Consider the following 25,022-nt stretch of genomic DNA (forward strand, 5'->3'; position numbering starts at 1 on the left):
TTGTCTCCTGTTGAACTTGTAGGCTGAACAGGCAGTAGCAACTGCGCAGGATTGCACAGGGGGAAAACCGCTCAGTATGTGGCCACGGCTACATGTTCAACTCTGCAATGTCCTTCTCTACAATCCAGGCTGAGAAGTGATGCAAAGAAGGATTATCCCGAGACCGGAGTAATGCTCAGTCCAGGATGGGAATCTTTAGCAAGCCAAGAATGTGGAGGTAGGATGAAGAGTAACACATGCCCTTAAATTCCCTCAACAGGTTGATTTTGGTCTGGTAATGTCCACTTGATGTGACTTGCAAAGGGGATGTGTCCCTCCACAAACATGGAAGAGAAGTTTAACTGGGTAGGCTCACATTGAAAGCAAAAGTAGTCAACATTTTCAACGAAATAAAAAGTCCTCTGAGAAGTTAGTACTTTCTGAAATGCATAGCTAAAGAGAAATCTCATCTGATTGAACACAGTCCTAAATAAAGTTCTTTTTACTTTCCACCGCTTCCGAATGACCAAGCAGACGGACTAATACCAGAAACTCAAGCTGGGCGCAAATGAGTTGGCCTTTTTTTTCCCTTCCACTTTTCTCACAGGGAGTGCCATTTGAAATGATCTCCTTTCTTGTTAATTTAACGATTACCATCAGAAAGAGCCAGCGGCTGAAAAATTATTGTCAGTAATTATGATCTTGCAGACTCGCTCTGGGACTCAATGCAGGGAAAACATTGGATTGTGAGAATGATGCTGTGCTCTTGAGCAGATGCACTTTGGTGGATGGAGCCTGGAGATTTTGTTGCCTCAGACCGTGGGGGCCCAGCTTGAGAAGCCTTCAGGAGGAAGAGTCACTGTGAGATAGCAGGCACATCTTGAGTTGGACACCCATAAAATACAGCCATGGGAAACCTTTAATCATCACTTGTGAAGAGTTGAGTGTTTTTTTAACCTGATAAACAAGGAGAATCACATATTCCTCCTCTGTACGTGGATGTATCAGTTCAGGTAAATGGTAGATGGACCAGTTAATGTCTTCAGACACCATGTCAAATGATAAATATTTATCATGTTTCAGTATTAATTCGTGTGAAGACAAATACATATGTATGACACTGCAGAGGCAGAAACAAACGATCAAAGCTAGCTAGATATCACAGTGCTTAGGAACTGGCTGCTGAATAAAGCTCAGCTTTCCAGTTATGCCCATTGCCTGCCCACCTTTGGAGCCATTTCGCCCCCCAGAGATGAGGGAATTCCCATCACTTCTGAGGGCTGCCATGACGGTGGTCGTGTAAGCCCGAAAACACCGAAGGCGGGATTCGGGTAGTGAGAAAAAGGGAAATAAAGTATGTCAAAACCCTGGTGTTCCACAGGAAATACTGGGACGGGGAAAGGACGCCCCACGAGGGCAGCCACAGCCGCCAACCTCCGCAGCCCGCTGGGTGCGCCAGCCCCGCGGCCCCGGGCCGAGAGCGGAGCCGGTCCCCGCGATCCCCGCTGTCCCCACGCGGTGCGGGCGGCGGGGCCGGGCCGGGTCCCCGCGACGGGGATGCGCCGTCCGCCCCCCCGGGCCGGAGGAGGCGCTGCCTTCCACTTTGGCTGGGGGCGGGCGCGCCGCCTCCCCGGGCCCGCTCCCCGCGCCCGGCCGGGGGGCAGGCGGCGGAGCGCCGGCAGGACGGGGCTCACGGCCGGGCAGCGCCCACGGCCGGCGGGGCGCGGCGTGGGGCACGGCCCGGAACGGAGCCGCTCTCCGCCGCCCGCCCCCGCGGTGCTCCCCGGTGTTCCCATGTCCCTCCCCCGGGGCGAACTTTGGCCAGCGCCGCCTGTCCGCCCCGGTGCTGCCAGGGCCGGGACAAAAGGCACACACTGACACGTGATGGGCGCCGGGCTTCATAAATGGGACCGGAGCGGGGCGGAAGGCGGGGGGGACGCAGCGGCGGCGTGTGCCGGAGCCACGCCGGGCGCCCGGCGGCTCCCGCGCTGCCTCCCCGCGCCGAGGCGGCGGCGGGCGGAGGCGGCGGAGGAGGCGGCGGGCGGGCGGCACATGGAGCGGCGGCGGCGGCAGGGCGGCGGAGCCCGGCGTGCCGCCTGAGCCGGGCGGGCGAGGGCGGCGGTGGTCGGAGAGGAGGCGCCGAGGGGAGGGAAGCGAAGAAGGGGAGGCAGCCGGGGGGAGAAGTCTCCCACCTCCTCCTTCCCCTCACCGGCACCGCCTCCTCGGCGCTCCCCAGTGCCGGGGTGCCCGGGTGGGGCGGCGCTCCTGCTCCCTGCCGGGGGTCGGCGCGGCCGGAGCGGGCGGGGAACGCGGCCGGTGCCGTGCGGAGGGTAAGGACGGCGCGGGCGGCGGGGGGGCAGGGGAGGGCGGCGGGTGCCCCCCGGTCGGGGGCCGGGGACCCTTCGTCCTCAAAGTTTGTTGGCGGCGTGGGTGGGAGGGGGTTTTTCGGGGAATGACACCGCCTGCCCCGACGGGCGGAGGGGAGACGGCTGCCTGCGGAGCATCCCTCCCTGCGATCCGCCGCTGCGTCCCGCGGCTAGCGCGACCCACGCTGCAGCGGGGCCGGGGATCGCGCGGGTCTCGCCTGTGCCCCGGGCACGGCCCCGCGCCGCCGCCTCGGGCGAGCTGGAGTAGCCCGGGGGCACCCGGGAGCAGCCGGCGGTCCCGGGAGCGCGGTGTGGCTCCGCGAGCCCGGCCGGAGGAGCGGGACCCGGCGGCCGAGGGCAGCCCGGCAGCGGGCGGGGTGCGGGCGGCTGGTGGCGTTATGGTTAACACGCGTCTATTCTTCTGTGCGCGGAGCCGGTAGCCTCCCGGGCTCCCACAGGACCTTATCTGACACCGGAGGTTTTTCCTTTCGTCCTGACCCACTGGTGATTTACAGCGGGTAGCATTCAGCCCGGCTTTCCTGTGCACTTTTCCTCTCAAAACTCTGTCTGTGAGGCTGTGACCGAAATAAAATGCCGTTCGCAATTTTGCGCGCAGTGATGTTCCGTTAAAAAATGTCATTTAGTCGTTCAGCACCCTCAGAATATCAGTTGGGTTTGTTGGTTGGTTGCTTGGTTTGTTTTTGTCTGAAATTTGGAAGTCTGGGGGGGAAGGAGCTGAAAAAGAGTGAGCCTTTTAAACTTCACGCAGCGTTTGTCATGTGAAATCTTCATCTGTTGAGAAATAATTTTAAGTAACCAGATGGGCTTATTTCAAATGGGCATCTTTGTCTCAAAGACGTCTGCAAATCTCCATTGAGAATACTCCTGGATGAGGTATGTACCGAGCCTTTGGTAGGAGAGAGCTCATTACTGTGATTGCAGTTTGATTAAGTAAAATGGTGTCAGAAGATGAAGTCCACAGTTTTCCTTCTTTCTCTAAAATTGTTATCACTGTTATTTTCTCTATGGCAGCAAATTATAACATTAAGAGTTTTGGCACATGTCTTTTTTTTTCTTTCAGAAGATAAAGGCTCATATATAACATATAGCCAGATAACAAAATTCCCCCCTGAGTCTCTACTAGGGTTAAAAAAAAAACCAAAAAAACAAACAAAAACAGTGTAGCTTTTTTAACCTGCTAAAGGTGTAGTAATTTTTTTTCCTTTTTTCTTAGATGCATCATGTTGTTTTCATTGTTATTGTTCACCCTTTCTTAAAGGAATATGGCATTCTCTGCTGGGGGTGGCATTGCTGTTAAGGCGAAGAATCAGAGCGCTACTAAATATGATGTTTAATAACAAAATGTACAGCATTGCTAAAATTACTTGGCTGTGCTTAATTATTTTTGTGTTACACCTCATATCAACCACCAGCATGTGTTTTTCCTTCTCAAGAAGAGAAAAACACCCTGTGACTATAGTGACTATGCAGGGAGAGTTTATTAAATCAGTCATAAAAGAAATGAACGTAACATCTTTAAACAGTTCAGAAGATGAATGTGTAATTCCTGATTTGCTTGAGGTTAAAATTAGTTTTGTGGCAACGAGTAACAGCTTTGCTTTATTATCTGTTGGTCGTTGGAATAAGAGGCAGAACCATTTGAATAAAACCATTTTAAAGCAGAATTCATAAAAACAATAATTGTTTGACTGAGCCAGCAGGCACCTATTGCCAGAAAGGAAAAAAAGAAAAGTTGGCTAGGTAAAGAAATTGACTTATTTGCTGGGAATTTAGCTCGTTGACCAGTCTGTGATACCTAAACACACAGGAATGGAATCAAAATACCTATAAAACTCAAGGTGAAGGTGGAAGCAGGTTACAGTATTGTGAGGATGAGCCGGTGGATGCCTTTGATCCTGGCTGTTGTTCTTTGATGAATGATGTGAGCTCAGTTGCATAAAGGACCCCGTTAAAGGCTTTCATGCTCTGTTGAAGGACTGACAGGTCCTAGCCAGTGCAAACCTCTCTTTAACTTCCCCTATTACAAGTTTTTGATTGGGCAGCAGAAGTTTAGAAAGAAATAACTTTCTTTCTTTTTGAAGCCATTTTTGACTTTCAGCCTTTAATGTGGCAGTCTCTAAATGCTTGCATTCCACTGGGAATTTTGGTGCTGAAAATGCTACACACTAGAGAGGGAGAGCTGACATGGTTTTCTTCTTTATTGAGTTGAGGTGAGGTAGGTGAGGAGACTAAGAATCAAAACTCATGTATTAATTTAGTATTGCCCAAGATTTTTATGAATACATTGCCCTTCTTAATGCTGCAGGTCTCATGCACTGTCTTCTGCTCTCTTAGTTTCTCTAATTCTGCATGGTTTAAAGAGAAATTACTGTAACTTCTCAAATGCAAACTTTGTGACCTATCTAGCGACCTACCTAGGCATCTGCAGAATTCATTTTTCTCAATGGTGATTGTTACTAATTTCTTTCCAGATGTCTATTTTGTCTTTATTTGACAGTCCTCATGAAACAGTAAATTATGCTTTTGCTGCAATTTCTGAAATAGTTTAGGCTATGTAACATAATGAATGTTCTACAAAACCACTCATTGACCATTTAGGTGAGAATGTGGAGATTTTTCTCTTCTCTAGCAGCAAATTCGCAGTCTGGTGATGGTTTAAAATTCATACTGTGGGCGACCCTAACACTGGGATTTGGCCAAGTTCAAAGCAGCTATGCAGATGGACACACAAGACAGAAGGCAGAGGGAAATAGACCCTTTTAATCATAACAAGGCTGCTCTTGTTTTCTTATCTGCAGTGGAAATGCATGCAAGTCCCTTGTACCTAAAAGCAAGCTTGCAAATGTGCCAAAATAGACAGCAAGAGCATTTGTTACTAATGCAAAGTTAAAAATGTGACAACCTGTCTTCTCAGTGCTGCTCTGTATGTCTCCATTTCTAGACTGACACTGTACTGCTGCCAAAAGTGCACATCCCATCACTGTTGGTGGGATAAGGATTCCCCCCCAAACTCACACCCTTTGAAAGTGTGTGGCTTTGTTAATGACTGCTGAAACCAGCTATGACCTGTCCTTTTGAAATGCCTGTAAGGACTTATAAATCAATTTCTTGTTAGAAAGAACTTTTTTTTTCCCCCCTTTTTCCCGAAGGTACCATTGTTGCCCGTGAAAAATGATTGGGTTTGCAACATAAGGTCGGAGCACATTTTATTCTGCCATTTGTGCCTCATGCAGGGGCATTATGGTGGTGCACACCCAAGCTTGATTCTGTTTCTCTTCAGTAGGAACATCCTTTCTTGGTGAAACTGACCACATCCAAATTACAGACAAAATAGGTATTTCATTACAGTGTATGACAATGTGATGTTCACTTCTTATACCTTGGCTGGCCTGTTGGTGAAAGTGGATGTTCTCTACAATTCAGATGTTGCATTGTTTGTGTAGATTGAGGCTAGATGGCATCAAATAGTGCCTCATCCTTTGTTAACCTCTTTTATGGCAATTATGTATTCTTAAGAAAGATGTGTTTAATCACTACAAAGTACTGAGCAGAAGCAGGTCTGTACTGTCAATTCCCTTTCAGCCCTCGCTGGAGTAATTTCCATCTTTCTGCATTTTAATAAACATTTCAAAGTTTATGTTTAGGATCTTGAGGGGCTCCCACCTTCCTGTTCTCCTGAGGATGTGAAACATGCTCTCAGAAATCGCTGCTCTTAGTCAGTTGTGCCTCTGTTTTAAGGAATGCAGCTCTGAAGTCCAGACTATGTACATGCTTGGGATTTAAGTGACATATGTACACATACATGCAAAATAACTTTTGCAGGATCTCAGTGATAGATATATTATATTTAGATTCTTGCTTTTAGCCAAAAAGGCTGTGTATAAGGGGATTCAGAAGGATGTTCAGCAATCATCTTGCCTATATTTTTAGTACCTACACTTGTCTGCGTGTACTCTAGCACTTGAAATTTAGGTTTATGCATGACATACTGCAGGGTTTGTGAGACTTCAGTTCTTCCTCTAGGCATGTGATTTTTTTGTTTATGTCTATTTGTAAGTTTATGCATAGAAGTATACCTATATATATATATAAAGTCATAACTCATCCCTCAGTATATTTTAGCTATTTTTCCAAGTCTGATGTAATATTGGTTGGAGTCTCTCCACAATTTGTTGTTCTGCTACTTGGATATCAAATTCTACTGTAATTCTTTTTCACTTCTCCTCTTCCCTCCCTCTCTCCTTTTTTTAAAAAAAGAAAAGCATCTGCATATTTCAAAGACATACACCATTGCCAAGCAATCTGGCGTAGTGGCTTAATATGCTGGCAAATAATTTCACAAGTTATTTGTGTGTGTGAAGGCAGTATATTTGAATATCATTATATTGTGAATGTAACTATGAAGACAGTTATCTGAGCTTGTTTAAATCTTAGGAAAGGCCAGACATCTCCAGAAATTAAAAAATCATTTTAATTTTTTAATTGGGAGTGTGTATTTTTGTCCTTTGCTAATGCTGGTGGCACGGGACATGGCAGTTGCCAAAAGCCTTTTTGTCCTAGCTTCTGAGCATTGCCAGTACTTGATGGCCTAAAAAAAGTCTGCAGGAGAGGCAGACTCTTGAAGACTGAGTTAGAAGGGATGTTGCTTTGCAATGTGTTGCTGGCCTTCTGTGCACTAACATTTGTCATTGACTCTGAACCTCTTTTTCTTTTTTTTGGCGTGTTTTTCCATCGTATGGGTCACTCAGTGGCTCCATTTGAGCACTCTCTTCCTTTCCACCTTTGAAGTCCATATCCTGTATGTCATTTTCCTTAAGCAGTTTGATTTTTGTTAATGTCCCTGGCCAAATTTGCTCAGCTAACCTCTCCTGAGTGTCCCCAGCCTGGTGCCAACTGTCAGCGTGTACAATGCTGTCCTTTTCTCTGACCTTACCAAGGATGGCTTCTCAGAGCCCTTTGCATCTTTCTTCATCATTTGAATACAGATCAGAAATGGACTTTCAAAAGAGCAAGTGATTGCCTGCAGAGTGAGCAGTGGATCTGTTCTTTCTTTATGGTGAGATCTGAAAAATCCCACTAGCTTTATCTTTCAGCTTACGGAGGTGTGTCTGAAGTTCGCACAGATCAGAAGAGGAGGGAGGTTTTCTCTCGTGAATTTTCTTCTTCACCTGATCTGCTTTCCTCCAGCCCATCACAAAGGCAATTCTTCCCTTTCTCTAAAATCTGTATCGCTGCCTCACTGAGGCACTTCCACTTGGGTCTTCCTTTCTTGCCTTTCTCCACTTTGCTCCTGTCTTGCCTGGAGATGTCTTATTCCCAGTATAAGGACAGTAGTTATCTTTCCTCTTTCCTAGCAATCCTTACCACACCAATAACTTAACCCACATTACCATTGCTCTCGGCATCTCCTTGCTATCTCATGATTTCTTTAATTAAAACTTGTTACAGCCAGTTTGTTGAGGGGGGATGAGAAGGCAGACATATACTCTATGCAGTTTATGAGAATTCTCCCTGGAGCCTGATGTTTTTGCTATTTTTCTGTCTCTAAACCTTACTCTTTTAATAAAGTTGTTTAATATCTTCTGCTGCAACAAATTTGTGACCTTCTGTGTTCTGTTCTGGTCATTGGATGGAAACTATTTTCTAGGAGTGGTTCTCTCCCTCTCTCTCTCTTTTCTTCCTAATAAATGTGGTTTTCCTCCAGTTTGATCCTCTAGACATTACATTCTTCTGGAGACCTTTAGCATTTAGCATCCAATGGAGCCTGGTCTTTTATGTCCTGCTCTGTTGTTTCAAATTACTTCTCTCCCTTAAACTGCACGTGTACTAAGCTGCCATTTCTTCTAGGTACTTCCAGGAGATTGAGTGTTAACCCCTTATCTCTTTTGCACCTGGCTGGGCTGCTCTGTCTCCATTTAACATTTATGTCAATTCTGCTGAGCAATAAGTGCCTGCACCATTTGACATTAGAGAATGGATAGAGAAAAGGCTGGAAATGAGAGGATTTCTGTTGGAATTTTAAAATCCGAGATAAACTCTTTTGTGATAAACTTTGAGAGTTCAAAATTAACCAGTTTCCATTCCAGTTCTCTTCCATTTTCTTTAAGTACCACGGTATTGTATCAAACTTTTCATATTATCTGTCCATTCTTCTTCATTGGAAAAGAAGAATAGAAAGTCCTTTATTGGGAAACCAGTCCTTAAACTCTGATTTTAAGCAAGTAACAAGGTCATGATTGCTTCACTGTTTCCTTTCATCTGAGTCTTTCATACTTCAGCAAGATTCCTCATCCTCTTTCAAAATTCTATCTTTAGATTAAATTAAGACAATATGAAGTAAACTGTGAAAGGTCTTTAAATCTACAGTTTTACAATAGCCACCTCTGCCTTCCACCCCTTCTCCCAAAAGCTGGGCAAAGCAGGTAGCTCTAGTTTCCTGTTAATATTACCCTGATGGTCCCCTTGGCTGGTTTCTGACTTCAATACTTCATCTTGTCTATAACTTGGTGGGAAATGTGTTGTATAAGGGGTTGTGTTTTACAAGCTGAGGAGTTTTGGGTGACCTCAGGAGTTCTAGAGATTTTTCACAGACAGACAGGGGAGCTGCCCCCACACTTCCTCCTCTGCATCTCTGTGGGATGCAGGAGGTGCATCCTTGGTTTGCTTAATTCAGAGGAAGGGCTTCAAGCTAAGCTTCTCGTCAGGCATGCACCCTGCCTCTTGGAATATCACTTGGTGTCTTTATTTCTGGATGTTTAGCTCTCAATCCAACATGGAACAACTGGAGCAGTTCAGAGATGGGCAGCAGGATGTAGAGGTTGCCAGCATGCTCACCTGGCTCACAGAGAGCAAAGTTTTGGTCCTTCCCCCATACCAGAAGGAGCAGGACTTCAGCCTTGCTTTTTGAACCTCTGATATTAGACACATGTATATGCTCTGGCTGTTTGGGGTGTAAGGTGCAGCCTCCTTTTCTCTGTACCTGCAAATCACCTGTGCTGAAACTGGTACACACATCTTGCCAACTTTGGACGGAGGAAATAATACTATTCCTTTAAAAGTATTGTCCATCACTGATTAACACCCTGTTTTCCCCCTTGTTTTGTTTTTGTTCAGGTTGTCAGCTGCTGGATGCTGGGGGGTGTCACATAGGAGCTATTTGCCCACAAATTGGAACAGTCCAGCCCTTATCCTGCTAGTGTGCAAACGGTATGTTAATTAGCACAAATAACCATGTACATGTGCCTTCTTGCTAATTAAGGTTCAGCTTGCCAAAGATATGATCATGTTACATAAGAACAAAATTGGGTTCATTACTTGCATGCCCTAGTTTACCCCATAGCTGATAGTGGCTTGCTGTATCTAGAAGATAACATCCCTAATTTGCTCCTCTCCTAGTGTCTGTGCTCATTCCCGATCCCTCACACAGAGAAAATTCTGACTGAAATGAATGCAAGTTTTCCTGAATTAGGAGTGACAGCATATTTGCCATTTTTAGCTAGGAGTAGCACAGTTTTGGAGATGGAGTAGTAAACCAGTAAATAGGATAGGGGTAGCATTGCCTTCGCATTCTTCTCAGCATGTGTTTTTTCCGTACTTGGTGTTACTGAGTCTGAGAGTGCCATTTCTCAGTCTGCACATTTCTTTCTCTAAGGCTTGGAAACCTTGTTCTGTCCTCGGAGCTGTATTGTCCATCACCATATGGGATAAGGTAATTATTAGCCATATAAATTTTCATTTTATAGGACAGTTCTAATTCTAGAGGCCAACAGTTACCATGGTAGATCTCATTTCTCTCGCAGTTTTACAGCTGACTGCATATGAGTGTAAATTATTGCTGTTTCTCCTGTGGTAGTACTTTGTGGACCCAGTTTGGGAGAAGTCCCACTTATTGGGCGCTCTGCAAACTTATCAGAAGATAATGCTCTTCTCTGAATGTCTTAGAACCTTATAAGGTATAAACAAGGAATGTGCATTTGTATATTTTTATGCATTCAGAAATTGATCGAATTCTTCCTACTTGTCCTTTAGCCTGTTCTTAATTAAGTATGATTATCATAGAATAAATCTATAGACATGGAGATCAAAATATTTTCTAAAATGGAAGCCAAAAAGCTTTGATTGTGGATTCCCCTTTCTTGTTTTGATTCCTTTTCTTGCAATGTCAACATTTTTGCAGCTATCAGTATCATCATTGTATTGCTCATAATTACTTCTGAGGAAGAGAATAAATACTCACTCCTTCTATTCAGGCTATTAAAATTGCTTTATCAATCATCCTGTTTTGAAAATTATAACAAATTCAGCTCTTTTTGTAGACAATGATAAAAACTTTCCAGCTCTCCTGAACAGCAGGAGAAGATAGGTAATAGCATTTTAATGAAGTCGTGTTCTTGTTCCCCAAGTGAACTGGTCTTGTGAACCAACAAGAAGTCCAAAGGAGGTATAATTCCCCCTGTTGTCCTTGATGATGAGTTACCAGCCTCTTATGTACTATATATTTTTTATTTTACCTGAAGTGTATTTACATTCTGATATCCAAGCATCTTTTAGCGCTATATGTAGCCACACAATGGAGGGCACTAGTAAGGCTTGCCCCTTCAACTCCTCACTAATTCTTTCGCTTTGAAGGCAGAGCCTTACAACTTTGTGTCTCCAACCTTCAGGTGATGTTTAACACCTCGTGTGTTCGATCCCTGGTAGAGTAGGCAGGGAAAAAGGGCCGAAGGAAGTCGGGCGCTGCCGCTGCAGGCGGCTCGGCCGGGAGTTTGTCAAAGCCACTCCACCTAGTGGCGGTCACTCGGCACAGCTGGGCTGGCAGCGCCCATCAACAGCTGCCGGGTGATGGGAGAACGGACTAAAATGGTGCTCAGCTACGATTGTTCTGCTCTGGTCTTCACGATAAAAGATCCTTGAAGTTTCTCTGTTGTTTAATTCTTATCTGCAATCATAATTCAGTACTTGCTGTGAATTGCATGCAGTTGTGGAAGTACGCGAAACATTTTGAGTGCCAGTGTTGGTGCAGCCTCTCCTTCAATCAATGTTTCAGTCCTTTTAAAAGCTCTTTTAAAATGAGTGAGGTAGTTGAGCTCATTTATGAAAGGAATGAAGCTGAGCGCTTTGAAAACGCAAAGTTGGAAGAGTGGATTCTGGCAGGGCAGGAGAGTTCTTGGCAGGACAGGGAGGCTCTCCCTTACTGCCAGTCTGCCCATAGGGGAGCTTTCTGCAGCACACAGCTGTCACTCCAGCCCCAGGGAGAGAGGATGAACCTGTGTGGAGGACACTTCTTCCCTGTGGAAGCTCTGAGAAGCCAGAGGGGCTCCTGCAATATTTCCTGTGGAGATGGTCATGGCTCTTGGGCAGGACGGGTTTGGGTTGCGTTGAAGCCAGCTGCAAAGAGCAGTGTGGCTGTATGGTGTGGGGTGTCTGCTTTCAGGGGTGCTGCCTGCTCACCACTCCAGGTTTGGACAGAAATGCTCAGAGCCAAAATGTGTGTGACACTGGCATTGCTTCTGTCACTCTTTTCTTTCTATGTCAAATGGTGCAGCACCTGTGTCCTGATATCTGCAGTGCCAGAGATCCAGTCTTGTTTTCGCCAGACAGCAATGGAAAACATCACTGATCTCTTCAGTGCATTTTAGTAGTGAGCTTATACTGGGATAAACTAGTATCTAAATTAAAATAAATGAATTTCCTGTAAAGTGTAATTCCAGATCAGGCAAATGGTTGTTTTACTGCAACTTTAATAAAAATCAACTGCAGCTTGAATAGGTGCATGCACACATACTGCTAGAAATTTGCAATTAGGATATTCCCAGCAGCAAACAAAACCAAAATTAATGTTAGCAGCATCCCCCAAAGCCTAAACTACACTACTAATGAACTCCCAAGTACTCTGAAAGAAAGCTCTCTTTGCAGAGACAATAAGGTGAAAATTACTGTAATAATCTCAATGTAAAAATACAGAGGAAAAAAAAAAATCATTGACATTCAAAGTAAGACTTGCCTCTCCTGATCCTATTAACCATGTTGTTAGCATAGCATATGCATGCATAGTGATATTGTCACATAACTCACTGCCACCTTCAAAAGAGCACACAAGAATCCGTGTTCTTTCATTTGTATTTCAAATAAAGGTACGGGTTGCATGGCGCCTAATTCTGAGAAAGTCTGTACTTGACATGACTCCAGCAGGGATCAGCTACCTCATAACAATTTGTTTGTCTGTCTAGCAGAAGTGCTCAGTTGAATACAATTTATGAAGCTTTCCTCAGACATAATCTTCTCGACATGGGGCTGTGGCTTTACTCATTAAAATGGTTCCCTTCTGTCAAAAGCTTGAATAGTAGAGGATACCACAGCAATCTTTACATATTTATAGAACTACTTTTTTATTTAATATTTTTGGGTAGTTTTCAAATTAATAACACATTCTTCACTTCTGGTTGTAAAAGGGTGTTACAGTGCCAAGCTTAAAGTTGCCAGGCTTCACCCAAAGCAGATTTATCAGTGGAGTCATCTGTGCAGCGTGTAACATCTGCAAATTCTCTAGGAACAGCTATAAAACAGAAAAGTACCTTCCATATTAGATGATTGCTGTTCATTGTTAATGTATGCTTCAGTGACATTTCCCTCCTTCACTGCTCACGCCCTCAAAATTAAATTCCTTAATACTATCTGTCTGTCTAATAATTGTTATTTGCTGAGCAAACTGTGTCTGCAAAAGCTGACTCAGCCAGTATATTTTGTGTGTTGTGTCTTTCCCAGTAAGGGTTGTTTGTACTCATACTTTCTTGCAGCATTGGAGTTGCAGTGTCTTCTGAAGGTCTAAGTTCATATATTCCCTTTAATACTCAATGTCCAGGCCTGCTTAATAAAAGGCAAAACTTGAAAGAGCTATGGAAAAAGTCTTGGGTGTTCATATGCTATAAGGGCAGTATAAATATATCATCAGCCAAGCGATCTCTGCTTCTTTGGAAATGCTCATGATTTCACATTTTTTTGAGTACTGCTGTTGTAGAGAGGCATTCTTCTTTCCTGTAGTTTTCATGGGAAAAGAGAGCAGTGGTACCTGCTGTGCATGTCTTCTCTTTAGGAGCTGAGGTGATCAGTACTCTGATTCTGCACTAAATAAACTCTTGCAGCCTTTCTGAGCATTTATTGTCAGTTGTGTAAAGTGAACAGGTTAGATCAGTACAAGCCTATGTACTGGCATCTAGGATTTCTTGAGTGCAACAATTTCCTCCACACTAAAAGCAAGAAGAAGCTTGGTTTGCTCCTGTTGCTGATTAATCATCGAGATGTCCCATAGCAGATGTAGAATATTTGTAGCACACAGAAAGAGTGATTCTGGCTCTTATTTGTATTCAGATCACTCTCATCCATTGAGGTGGTGGAAGGGGGCCCTAAAGCAGATGTTCAATCCATATTCAAGGCATTTTCTATCAGCAAACTAATATAAAGGAGTACAGCATAACAAGAGCTGTAAGATTTGTGTTATATGTCGATGCATGCTCAGGTGCTGATGGGGTCCTCTCCCAAGGGAACTCCGACCAGGAGTTGTTCCCCACAACTAGTCACCATCCATGAGCAAAGGCTGTACTTGACAGATCTGAGACCACTGGCTACTTGGGTACCTTCTGCTGGGTCCCCCCAGTTTTGGAGGGGACAGAATGTTTTTGAGGGTGTCCCCAGGGGTACAAATCACATTACAATGCTTCTCACAGAAGCAGTAGCTCCTGGTTCCTTTTGCCTGGAATTTTGGCCACGGCTTAAACTTGGTGCCATGTTTATCTAGGCAAACTTGAACCGTCCTGACTGAGGCTTCTGGTGTGTACAGAGCAGATCACTGATTCTCTCAGTGACATAGCACCGCTGTCACCTTTCCTGAAACTGTGGACAGAGCTGGGTAACAGCTCGCTAACCCACCTCCCTCATACTGGACAAACATCCCAGTACCTTAGTTTGCTTACCAGAAGAAAGGAATACAGTAATCTTTGTATATGAGTGTAATGAAACTATATATTTATTGATTGAATACCTTGCTAATAAGTTTGCAGTAGCAAATTCAGGATGTTAATAGACCTCAGATTGCCATTGCAGGATAATAAGAATATAGAGGCATACTGGGCGAACTGTGAAATCTCGAGTGCGTGGCTCTGGCCCTGTCGCCTCTCTGTTGTCAATTTTTCAAAACCCTCTGTGCCTTTTGAAAGAAAAACAAAGAAGGTAGTGACTCAGTTTAGTGCTGCTCCTGCAGTGGCTCTTGGTATTATCTAAATGAAGCAAGCCCAAGGAATATTCGTCTGCAAGGTGCTTTGCAATCAGGAGCTGAGAAAAATATCTTTCTGGTGGAGCAGCTCACAAGGTTTTCATGAGAAATGAAAATTTCTTTCCTGTGAAGCACTCAATTCCCTGTGCCTCTGTTTTTCATGTTGCTTCTTAGTGTAATTCAGTTTTAGTAAAATCTAGGTGATTTCTCTCTAAGTGCTTAACCCACCCTGATTTCCCACAATGTCAAAGTTAGATCTGCACTGCATACCAGAGAAGGGTTGATTTTGTTTGACACAGTTCAGCTAAGTTGTCCGTGGAGTTTGTCTCCCTGTTTATGTTAATGAAGTCTGATCTTTTCCCCATATAGGACTTCCTCCGATGCATTTTTCCATCCCCCAAGTATCTCTGAAACCAACAAGACTGGGGTTATGAAGTCAATTCTAGATGGCCTCGCAGATACAACCTTCCGAACAATCACGACAGATCTCCTTTACGTGGGCTCCAACGATATCCAGTACGAAGACATGAAGGGTGACATGGCATCCAAGATGGGGTACTACCCCCAAAAGTTCCCCCTTTCTTCCTTCAGGGGTGATCCTTTCCAAGAAAAAATGACTGGAGGAGATGATTCCCTGTTGAGCATTATTCCCTCAGAGCAGGTCAACATCACAGAGTTTTACAACAAGTCCCTGTCCACTTTTAAGGATAATGAGGAGAATATACAGTGCGGGGAGAACTTTATGGATATGGAGTGTTTTATGATCCTGAACCCCAGCCAGCAGCTGGCCATCGCCGTGCTGTCGCTCACCCTGGGCACCTTCACAGTCCTAGAGAACCTCCTCGTCCTGTGCGTCATCCTCCACTCCCGAAGCCTCCGGTGCAGACCCTCCTACCATTTCATCGGCAGCCTGGCTGTGGCCGACCTCCTGGGCAGCGTGATTTTTGTCTACAGCTTTGTGGATTTCCATGTTTTCCACCGGAAGGATAGCCCCAACGTCTTCTTGTTCAAACTGGGTGGAGTTACAGCCTCCTTCACCGCCTCCGTAGGTAGCCTTTTCCTCACGGCAATAGACCGGTACATCTCTATACACAGGCCGCTAGCTTATAAAAGGATTGTTACCCGACCAAAGGCTGTCGTAGCATTTTGTGTGATGTGGACCATCGCTATTGTAATAGCCGTTCTTCCTCTGCTCGGCTGGAACTGCAAAAAGCTCAACTCTGTTTGTTCGGACATATTCCCTCTCATCGATGAGACGTACCTGATGTTCTGGATCGGGGTCACCAGCGTCCTCTTGTTGTTCATTGTCTATGCCTACATGTACATTCTGTGGAAGGCTCACAGCCACGCTGTTCGCATGCTGCAGCGAGGCACTCAGAAAAGCATAATCATCCAGTCCACGGAGGATGGTAAGGTTCAGATCACTAGGCCTGATCAAACTCGTATGGACATCAGGTTAGCCAAAACATTGGTCCTTATCCTAGTTGTTTTAATCATATGCTGGGGCCCTCTCCTCGCCATCATGGTGTACGATGTCTTTGGGAAAATGAACAAGCTCATCAAGACTATCTTTGCCTTCTGTAGCATGCTCTGTTTGCTGAATTCAACAGTGAATCCCATCATCTACGCTCTCAGGAGCAAGGACTTGCGACACGCCTTCCGCAGCATGTTCCCCACCTGCGAAGGGACGGCGCAGCCCCTGGATAACAGCATGGAGTCTGACTGCCAGCACAAACACGCCAACAACGCGGGGAACGTGCACAGGGCTGCCGAGAGCTGCATTAAGAGCACAGTTAAGATTGCCAAAGTTACCATGTCTGTCTCCACAGACACAACTGCTGAAGCGTTGTAAGTCAGAGACTTCTTAGCGTTGTGAAAAAAAGGAGTTTAAGTTTAAAAAAAAAATTTAAAAAATCAACAACAAAGAAAACCAAACCCATGGCTTAACGTGTTTGTACACTCCTGTAATATTTTTTGGTTTGTCATTGTAAACTGAGCGATGATTGTGTTAAGAGCATTACCATCAGCCAGTTCATCAGGTTTTACAATTAGGGATTCTAGCTAAATTTTCACAAGTTTTTCTCAAAAGGTGTTTACTGAATAATAATGTTTCCTGAAAGAGGACAGAGAAAATACCAGATTAGCAATCATTCCTTTGGGGGTGTGAAGAAGAATTGTGAAACCTAATTGAAAAATAACGTCCTAAACCAATACCATCAAATAAGAAAAAAAAGCCTTGTAATCATGCTGTTCATTTCAATGTGAAATGTATTTCATGTCTCTAAGTAATAGGAGTTTCTGAATTTTTCCAAAAGCAGCAGTGCTGAGTTTAGAGGTTTTGTAAAACGTGTCGTGTCCCGTGAATTGTGTGCTGTTTTATTATGTGTTATTGATATTTGTCTGATTAAACAAAGTGATAAGGTAGAATTCCGTGGAAATAACGTGAAACGTGATATGTAAACCCCATTGAAAACACTTATTGTATTTGAAGAATTCCTATGAGACATTTTGGAAATTTTACACTTTTAGTGGTCTTCTGTGGACTTAGAGGAGAGGCTTTGTGTTCTTCTACTAAAATTATTTCCCACTACCCTTTACTTTCATATGCATATGAGACTAACAGCAACAGAGGAATAGAGGAGGAATGTGAGAAAGGAGTGCACTGGTTCAGACTTTTAAATAACACTGCGTTTATACAGAAGGATTATTTTTGGTTGCACAGACTACTGCCCTGCTCTTGGGTGTTGCCTGAACACGAGTACTGAAAAGCAAAGGTTCTGGATATTTGGCTCCTTTAATGGGCATCTGGTTTTAAGCCATGTGCTGGTGTTGGACCACTGAAGACAGCATGTGTCAGACTCAATGTGTGATGTTATCACTGTGCAGTCAATGTTCTTGAGGTGTGTCACATTCCTGTATCCCAGGTCTAAGCAGATTCAGAGCCTGAGATGCCAAACTCTCGTCTTCACTAAAAGAGGAGGAAATATTGTCAGACTTAGACATTTTCTTATTGTGTGAGTGTGTATATAAATAAATATCTCTCTGTGTGTACGTGTGTGTGCGTGTGTGTGTGTTTAAGTATTCTAACCAGTGTGAATCATGGTAGCATAGCTATGATAGGACACTATGACCAAATGTAACTGTATTTCTTGTTGCACGCTTTGCACACGAATTCTGTTTCTAAAATTGAGTTCTTCCAATTGATTACTGGTGAAAGTACCGTATTAAGAACGTCTTGATCCACGCCAAAGCGTGTATCCTTGTGCTAGAGGAAGCAACCTTTCAGTTGCACTTGAGAATAAAGGGAAACGAGAGGTAGAGAGCATGGAATGAGCCTGCTTTGACAAATGCTGCAGCTGATGGTGTTCCTGAAGACTGAGAAAGCCAGGACTAAATTGTAGTTTGTTTTAAAGTTGTGAGTTCATTCAAATCTGATAGCTTGCATTGAGGTGTGTCTCTCTGAAACCACTGACAAGGTTTGACACTACCAGGAAGAAGTTACTGAAGGAAAATAGTGACTCTGTTCCGTGATGGGACAGTTTCTGCAGCTGGGACTGTCACAAGGAACATGCTACCAGATAGCCTTTGCAGCATGGATATTCTGTGGTTCTGTTCTGAGTCATAAGGTCTGGGATCCTCTACACTGCTGCCATGGTTTTTCAGACTGTTTCTTCATCCTGCTGTCTGTTTTCTACCAAAATAGCTGAAAATGCAGCTTAGTCCTTTAGCTGCCTGGCACTTGCTGCAGCAGGGGTGACTTCCTCTGTGGCACAGGGCAAGTGGAGTCAAGTCCAGACGGCCCTGCCACCCATCCTTGTGCTTAAGTAGGGAGAGAGAGGGGGCAACAGCCCCGGGTCTCTGGCTCCCTTAGTGTAGGCCAGAGCATGTGGCTGAACAAACACCCAGCTCCTTTCAGCCACTGGCTCTGTGGGGGTGCACATAGCTCCAAGTTTAGGCTTGGTGAGGGATGGCATCTCTTAAAGATAAGATTGGACCAGGTGAGGTGCTGAGCAACAGCTGGAAGAGACAGGGGTACTTTCCTCCTCCACCCACCTCCCCTGCAGCTTGCCTGTGTGATGGGACAGGGCACTACTGTGCTCTCAAGGGGCCCACTGTAGTCAGCCAAAACCAGTGGATTGCAGAGGATTCCCTGAGGATATCAAGTCCTTCTGAAAGATCTTTTTTATGTCTAGGTCTAGTCCATCCTAAAGCAGTCCTCTTGGAGGAGTGGGGGAAAGCCCATTTGAAATGTTAAGGGTATTTTAAGAGCCATTTTTGAAACTGTCTTCTTGTGAATTAAATGCAAACTTTGTGGAATTTTGTTGTGCATTCAAGTTCTAAATTTTACGATAAATCATGGGACAATGGGGCTGTCTTGGCACTTAACTTGGTGCTTACTGATATAATAAGAAATAGCATCCTGTGAAATGTTATCGTCTGTCATCAGTATCTTCATTTGCATAATGAGTTTTTCTAAAGCTCTGGGAAGTGCATCGGTTCACTTAGAACCATTTATTAAAGAGTTGGCAACAATTTCCTTACATGTTGCACACTAAGTAGAACTATTCTTTCATTAGAAAAATCCGCTGCCGTTCTGAGATAAGCTGTACTTATACTTCAGCTTTAGGTATTCCTAATTTGCAGTTGGCTACCTTCACTTAGTGATAGCACAGCCAAATGATACTGTTCCACAGCCACCCACACCATCGTAATCATCATCATCATCATCCACCCACCACCTCTAGTTGCAGTTACGTGTGTGTGTACCAACTCCAAGTGTCACGTATCTACCGAGAAGACCATCTATGTCACACGTGTGCAGAGTTAGATTCTCGACAGTCTAATTGTATATTTGTATTATACAATCTCCTCAGTGCTGTGCAATCACTATCCACATCTTGCACTGGCCTTTCGATGAAAATTTTAGTGTGTCTGTTGTGAGATTGACAGCGCGTTCTACCTGCTGTTATTGGGCTGAATGTATGTAAATAAGTCATTTTTAAAAAAAAAAGTCATCTGTACAAGCAGTGGCCTAAAAAGTCTGTAATTGTGGACTAGGAAAATTGTTGAAGTTGCTGTGACATCTCAAATACTACCTTTGAATAAACTGTTTACAGGGTCTCTTGGGATGCTGTTTCACAGTGAAAGGAGAATTTTTCCTTGTGATAATATGAGGTAAAGAAATCAGATTACCTGAGATTTTTATTTCCAGTGTTTCGAAGTGGAGAACATAACTCTTTATTGTCTGTAAATCTAACATTATTACTTCCTCTTAGAAGAATATTGTATCATTAGATGTTTGTTTGAGCTGGTAACATTCTTGCAAATGTTGCAATATTTTTCATTAGCAACCTGTATAATAGTTTGTACACAAGTACTGTTCAGATTGTCATGAAAAGTAGCTTTGACCATTTACTTACCAGTAGCAGAATAGTATTTCTGTAAGATTTCCAGTGTATTCCTACCATATCATATTTTATTTCTATAATGTAATTAAACTGTTATTTATTCATGGAGAAAAAGTATTCCTCTGCTTTTTTGTTTTCCAAATTTTGAGATAACTGAGGAAGCCACATGATGATGCTGCCTCATCCCACGATGGTGCTCTACGTTTTGTTTATAAGTTTGTCTGTCAGATTCTGAAACAACTGCTTAAACAACTTGACAACAGGTTGTCAAGCTTTGTGGGTTTTAATTTTACATTGATGTGTTTGAAGGAGGAGGTAGATCATATATTTTATATTTGTGTATCCAGTACTATGGAGACAAGAGAAATGACAGTTCAAACTTCATCTCCTGTTCCATTATGTAGGCAATTTCCCCTTTCCTCAGTATTAGCCAAAATGCAATAAATTCCTTTTGCCTTCCTCAGATTAATGTTAGCTCAAAGATGTCACATTTAGACAAACCCCTGTACTTCTGAAAAACAAGACACAAAAGAACAGAAGAAAGGAATACAAATTAAAACAGTGCTGCCAGCAGCAGTGGTGACCTAAATGAGTTATTGGGGGTTGCAAATATAATCAAAGATTGGAGATAAACAAAGAGTTATTCTAGTTTTGGCCGCTGCCAGTGGGGACAGAGTTGATGGGTGTAGGGAGTGGATGATGAAGTGGCCCAGGAGGGATTCATTGAAGCTGTGCAGGCTCAGCCGTGCCACTGCCTCTGAATCACATTAGAGTGCTCCCACTGCTGCTCATCCACATGTGAAAGGAAGGGTTGAAAAAGCCCACTAAATGCTGTAGAAAGGTCCCTGCCTATTTCAGAGGATCAGTTTTCCATATGACTTAATCTCAGATTCACGTTACTTGGGCAATTTTCCTTCTTCACATCTGTGGTTTGAAATCATCCTTAGGGGATAAAGTGAGCATGTCACAGAATCAGGAATCATTTAGGTTGGAAAAGACCTCTAGGATCATCAAGCCCAAACATGAACTGCACACTGCCAAGGCTTGGGATCATGGTTGTGTCACAATAATTTTATTTTTAAAAACTGGGTCAGTGGTGAATTGAGAAAGTCTTGGCAAAGCAAAAGCAACTAGAAATAAAAGATTAGCTCTTAATTTGATTTTTAACAGCATACTACATTTAAATTAAATCTGAATACTTCTTCTAAAAGCTGTCACTTTGAAAGCAGCCAGGAGACAATTCCCTCTGTATTTCCATGGTCATTGGAAAACAAGGCTTATGCTGCCACAAACCAACAGCTCCTCTTGACAGTAACATCTGGCTGTATTTACAAGTCTCTTCTGAACAACACAAGAGGAAATAATGACAACTTTGCAAGCAACTGCTTTCCCACATTATACCAGCTCAGAAAGCATGTGGGCAAATGTGCTGTCATCGTTTCAGCCCTTCACATCTCTTATTGTTTCTGCTTTTCTGACAGCTGTTTTAAGAAGTCACAATGTCATCATGCACACGCATCAATAAAAAAATCTTCAGCTTGTTGGGTTTATTGGGTTGGGTTTTTTAAATGTTTTGTCTTCAATGAAAGTACAGCTTTGGCTTGTTGGAAAATTAGGGAACAGTTTATAATAGAAGAGAAAAATTAATTTTTCCTGTGTTTAAGAAAGCATAGAGTAGGGAGTGTATCTGACAGTTTATAAAATGTGTCTCCCTCCATTCTGTTTTTGTCCATTGGTGTTTTGAGGTAATTGATATAAAGGATTTTCTTTGAATAGCAGTACAAAATATGAAGCACAATTGCCTTTAACAGAACTCCTTTAATATGAGCAGCCATCTAATACTGATCTTTGAAGTTCAGTTAGGAGAAAAAGTGATAATGAACCCAAGGTAATCTTAATGACAAGGTATGACATGTCCTGCTATTGCTTTCCAATAAATCATCTTTCGTATTTAGAGCAGCACTCACTTTAATGCTAAAGCATTTTAAAGTATTGAATCCTGTCTCAATAAAGTCTCTCCGAATTTTTATTGACTTCAGCAGAAACTATATCTTATCCCAGGTTTTTTAACTATCAGTGTGCATTCGGAAAGTGCAATTTTATACTGCAGTATATTTGCATTTTCACTGACATTAAAACAAAGATGGGACAGGATAAATAACAGCCTCTATATTCATTGGGGGTTTTTACCACCAAGAAAATCTATTTTGAATTTTGGTAGGTCAATGCAGAATCGTAAAGTCTGGCAGGAGTTCAATGGACTTGTCATGTGAGTGAAGAAATTTATTTATCTATATGTGTGCAGATGAGGTGAGGAACATCATGAATGAAGCTGCTCTCAGTAATGCTGACAGAGTTGCTTCCTGGCTGCTTGCACTGGTGCTGTTTTGATGCTGCTTCCTTTCCTTCTCACCTGTGTATGCATGGTGAAAAAGGCCACACACATTCAAAATCTTTCCCCAAAATAAAGTAGCATCTCTACCTAATTTTTGTTTCATTTTTGTGATATTAATAATATTTATTAATATTATTATGGGAAGCAATGTCACAACCACTGTTTCCATGAAAGGGAACCCTTTCCTGCCATTTGAAGCTGTATCTGGATGGATCAAGTCCTAACATTGTTACGTGAATCATTTCTTCTTTTCCCGCATGGAATTCATTGTAAGTCCTTCCAGGGCTCAGCACAACAGGGATACTCCACTTTGCGTCTAGCTGAAGAGAGGGATGAGGAAAGGGAGCTGGAGACTCCTTGGTCCTTGTCTGTGCCAGGCCGTTCGTGGAGCTGGTGTGTGTGTAGTGCTGCGAGGGTCTCTGGGGACTTCCCCGCGCTGTCTGCTCCCTGCAGAAAGGGGGCTGCTGTGACCTGGCTGACTGCAGAAACCACATCAAGAGGGGTGAAGAATAATCTTCTCTGGTTGAAACTCTGAAGAGAAAAGATTTAAGACTTTGCAGTGTAATGAACCAGAGATGGGGATCTGCTGTGTGTCATTCCTTAGTTGTGGAACAAGGATTAGGGGTATCATTTTAATAGAGGAATATGGGAAGTTAAACAGGCTATGGATCCATCCAGTAAACGCTCCTCCCAAACCTTCAGAAGGGTAGTAATAAATACTGTAAGACCTTTCATCAGCTGCCTGGAGGAAAAAAATTATAATCATTGTCTCTGCAGTGCTTAACTTGCAATATAATTCAAAGTCATTTTAAAATTATACACCTACCTGCTACCAATGCAGTCTGAGTAGGCAAAATTAGTAACAGGCATGCTCACTAAACCCAAGGTTTAAAGCTTTAGCTAGAATGTTAATGTCTAAATTGAGTAATACTATCAGTCATGAAAATTACAGCTATCTGTCTCCTTATCTTTTCCCATTTATTTGAGGGGTTTTATTTATTCTTATTATGGCACTTGCAAAACCCGATAGCTCTGGCAGAAGGAGAGACAATCTCTCTGCATGTGGCCACTGGTGTTGCTGAACTGCCTGCTGCAGCATGTTCAGGGCACCCAGGGAATGCAAAACGCTGATCTGGACAAGGAGGCAGAGAGAGAGGATTTGCTGCTTCATAGCTAGCCTAGGAGTTGATTAAAAAAGAACAAAGCCTTCTGGGCTGCAGCCCCTTACAACCTGGGAGATGCTGGGGGGCACTGTCACAGAGGGAGGAAAGCTCCATATTCAGCTCCTGCTTTACTCCCTCGGTGGCAGCAGTTGCTGGGTTCCTTGGCAGGGAGCCCAGTGGAAATTGTTGTACCCCAGGATTAGTGCCCCTAAAGGCACCTGGAAAGGGACCTGCTGCTTCCTGCCTGTGCTGAGTGTGAATTGTGTCTCACCTGAAAGTTGGACCTTAGACTGAAAGTTGGTGTTTAAGAAAAGCTTCCACTTTCACCTTTGGAGTTCCTCCCTCAGGATCCTGAAGCTGACTGAAATGTGGATGTGTGTATACAATAAAAAACTACACATCTACTGCTCTTAACAGATTGCAGGAAGACTAGCTTAACAGCAGTGTCATTAAAGAACTCAGAGAAGGCCACAATGTCCACCAATAAATTAGTCATTTAGCCCAAATACTTTTCCATGCAAATGATATATGCAGGTAAACAATTCATCTCATTTTCCCCTGGGAAAGCTGAGGATCTACTTTAGCTTAGTTAAAGGCTGAGTTTTCTCAATGCCAATGCAAGTGGTTGCATCTGGTGCTAGAAAGGAAAATACAGGAACCAACAGCTGACCTCCTAAACAGATATATAAACTGAGAAATGTTGGGTTCTCTCATCCAAAACATTTAGCCCTGATTTGAAGTCCATAATTTTGTTTCTTTTAAAACTCATTCAAAATAACACTGGACCCTGCAAATGCTTTGTTTTAATGTTGCAGACATGATGAAGCTACTGGCTGTTGTAAGAAAGGACAGGGGGTATTCAAATGCAGTGCTGCTCTATGCTCATGCTTTAGCTCTTTGCCCTTTCTTGCTGATTACACAAGGTTTTTAAATAGTTATTTGAGATCTAATCTTAGCTGCTGCATCAGCTGGCCCCTGCTGAGGCCTAAACCCTTCTGCTGACCAGGAAAGTGTAGACTGCAATCTCAAAAAGGAATATGTCACTTGCCTTCTAGAGAGCAGTGTGGAGGTGGGAATGAATAGGAAAGTATTTTTCCAAAACAAGTGAACAATGGCAAGGCATGAGAACATGGGCTGATGTACATTTTCTGTGGTCCCATGCCCTCTGGCAGTTTGTTCCTTCTCTCTGTGCTGCCACCTCCACAGTGCCAACACAAGTGCTTGCATGCCTGCCTGGTGAGTCAGATCCAGCTGAACTGATCTAGCTAAAAAAAAAAAAAAAATATTCTCTTTTGGGCATACTATACCTGCCAGATCATGTCCTGACTACATGACCTGGGTTTCAGAGCTGGAAACTGGAGCAGAATTTGTCACACAGGCAACTCAACAGCTCCATCAAACCTGGTTCCTGCTGTGCCAAGC

The 25,022-nt window shown here is 43.6% G+C and overlaps 1 protein-coding gene across 4 annotated transcripts; it reads left to right on the top strand.

Annotated features, from left to right (window-relative positions):
• Nucleotides 1-2,128: 2,128 nt before the first annotated feature.
• CNR1 (cannabinoid receptor 1) lies at nucleotides 2,129-19,632 on the top strand. 4 transcript variants are annotated; one of them, XM_058019532.1, is made up of 4 exons: nucleotides 2,129-2,309; nucleotides 9,480-9,572; nucleotides 10,018-10,074; nucleotides 15,004-19,632. In XM_058019532.1, the coding sequence occupies exon 4, from the start codon at nucleotides 15,065-15,067 to the stop codon at nucleotides 16,484-16,486; it is 1,422 nt and encodes a 473-aa protein (XP_057875515.1). In that variant the 5' UTR covers nucleotides 2,129-2,309; nucleotides 9,480-9,572; nucleotides 10,018-10,074; nucleotides 15,004-15,064; the 3' UTR covers nucleotides 16,487-19,632. The 4 variants fall into 4 exon arrangements, with proteins under 4 accessions (XP_057875515.1, XP_057875513.1, XP_057875511.1 ...); XM_058019528.1 differs by lacking the exon at nucleotides 2,129-2,309 and adding an exon at nucleotides 2,736-3,239; XM_058019529.1 differs by lacking the exons at nucleotides 2,129-2,309; nucleotides 10,018-10,074 and adding an exon at nucleotides 2,736-3,239.
• The last annotated feature ends 5,390 nt before the right edge of the window (nucleotides 19,633-25,022 follow it).

This window comes from Melospiza georgiana, chromosome 3 (genome assembly GCF_028018845.1).
Source record: "Melospiza georgiana isolate bMelGeo1 chromosome 3, bMelGeo1.pri, whole genome shotgun sequence".
Classification (NCBI taxonomy): domain Eukaryota; kingdom Metazoa; phylum Chordata; class Aves; order Passeriformes; family Passerellidae; genus Melospiza; species Melospiza georgiana.

Bases quoted from the DNA above. Each gene is read 5' to 3' on its own strand.
- CNR1 (XM_058019528.1), top strand. The intron at 9,573-10,017 runs GTATGTTAATTA...TCTTTCTCTAAG, and splicing joins ATCCTGCTAGTGTGCAAACG to GCTTGGAAACCTTGTTCTGT. The intron at 10,075-15,003 runs GTAATTATTAGC...TTCCCCATATAG, and splicing joins CCATCACCATATGGGATAAG to GACTTCCTCCGATGCATTTT.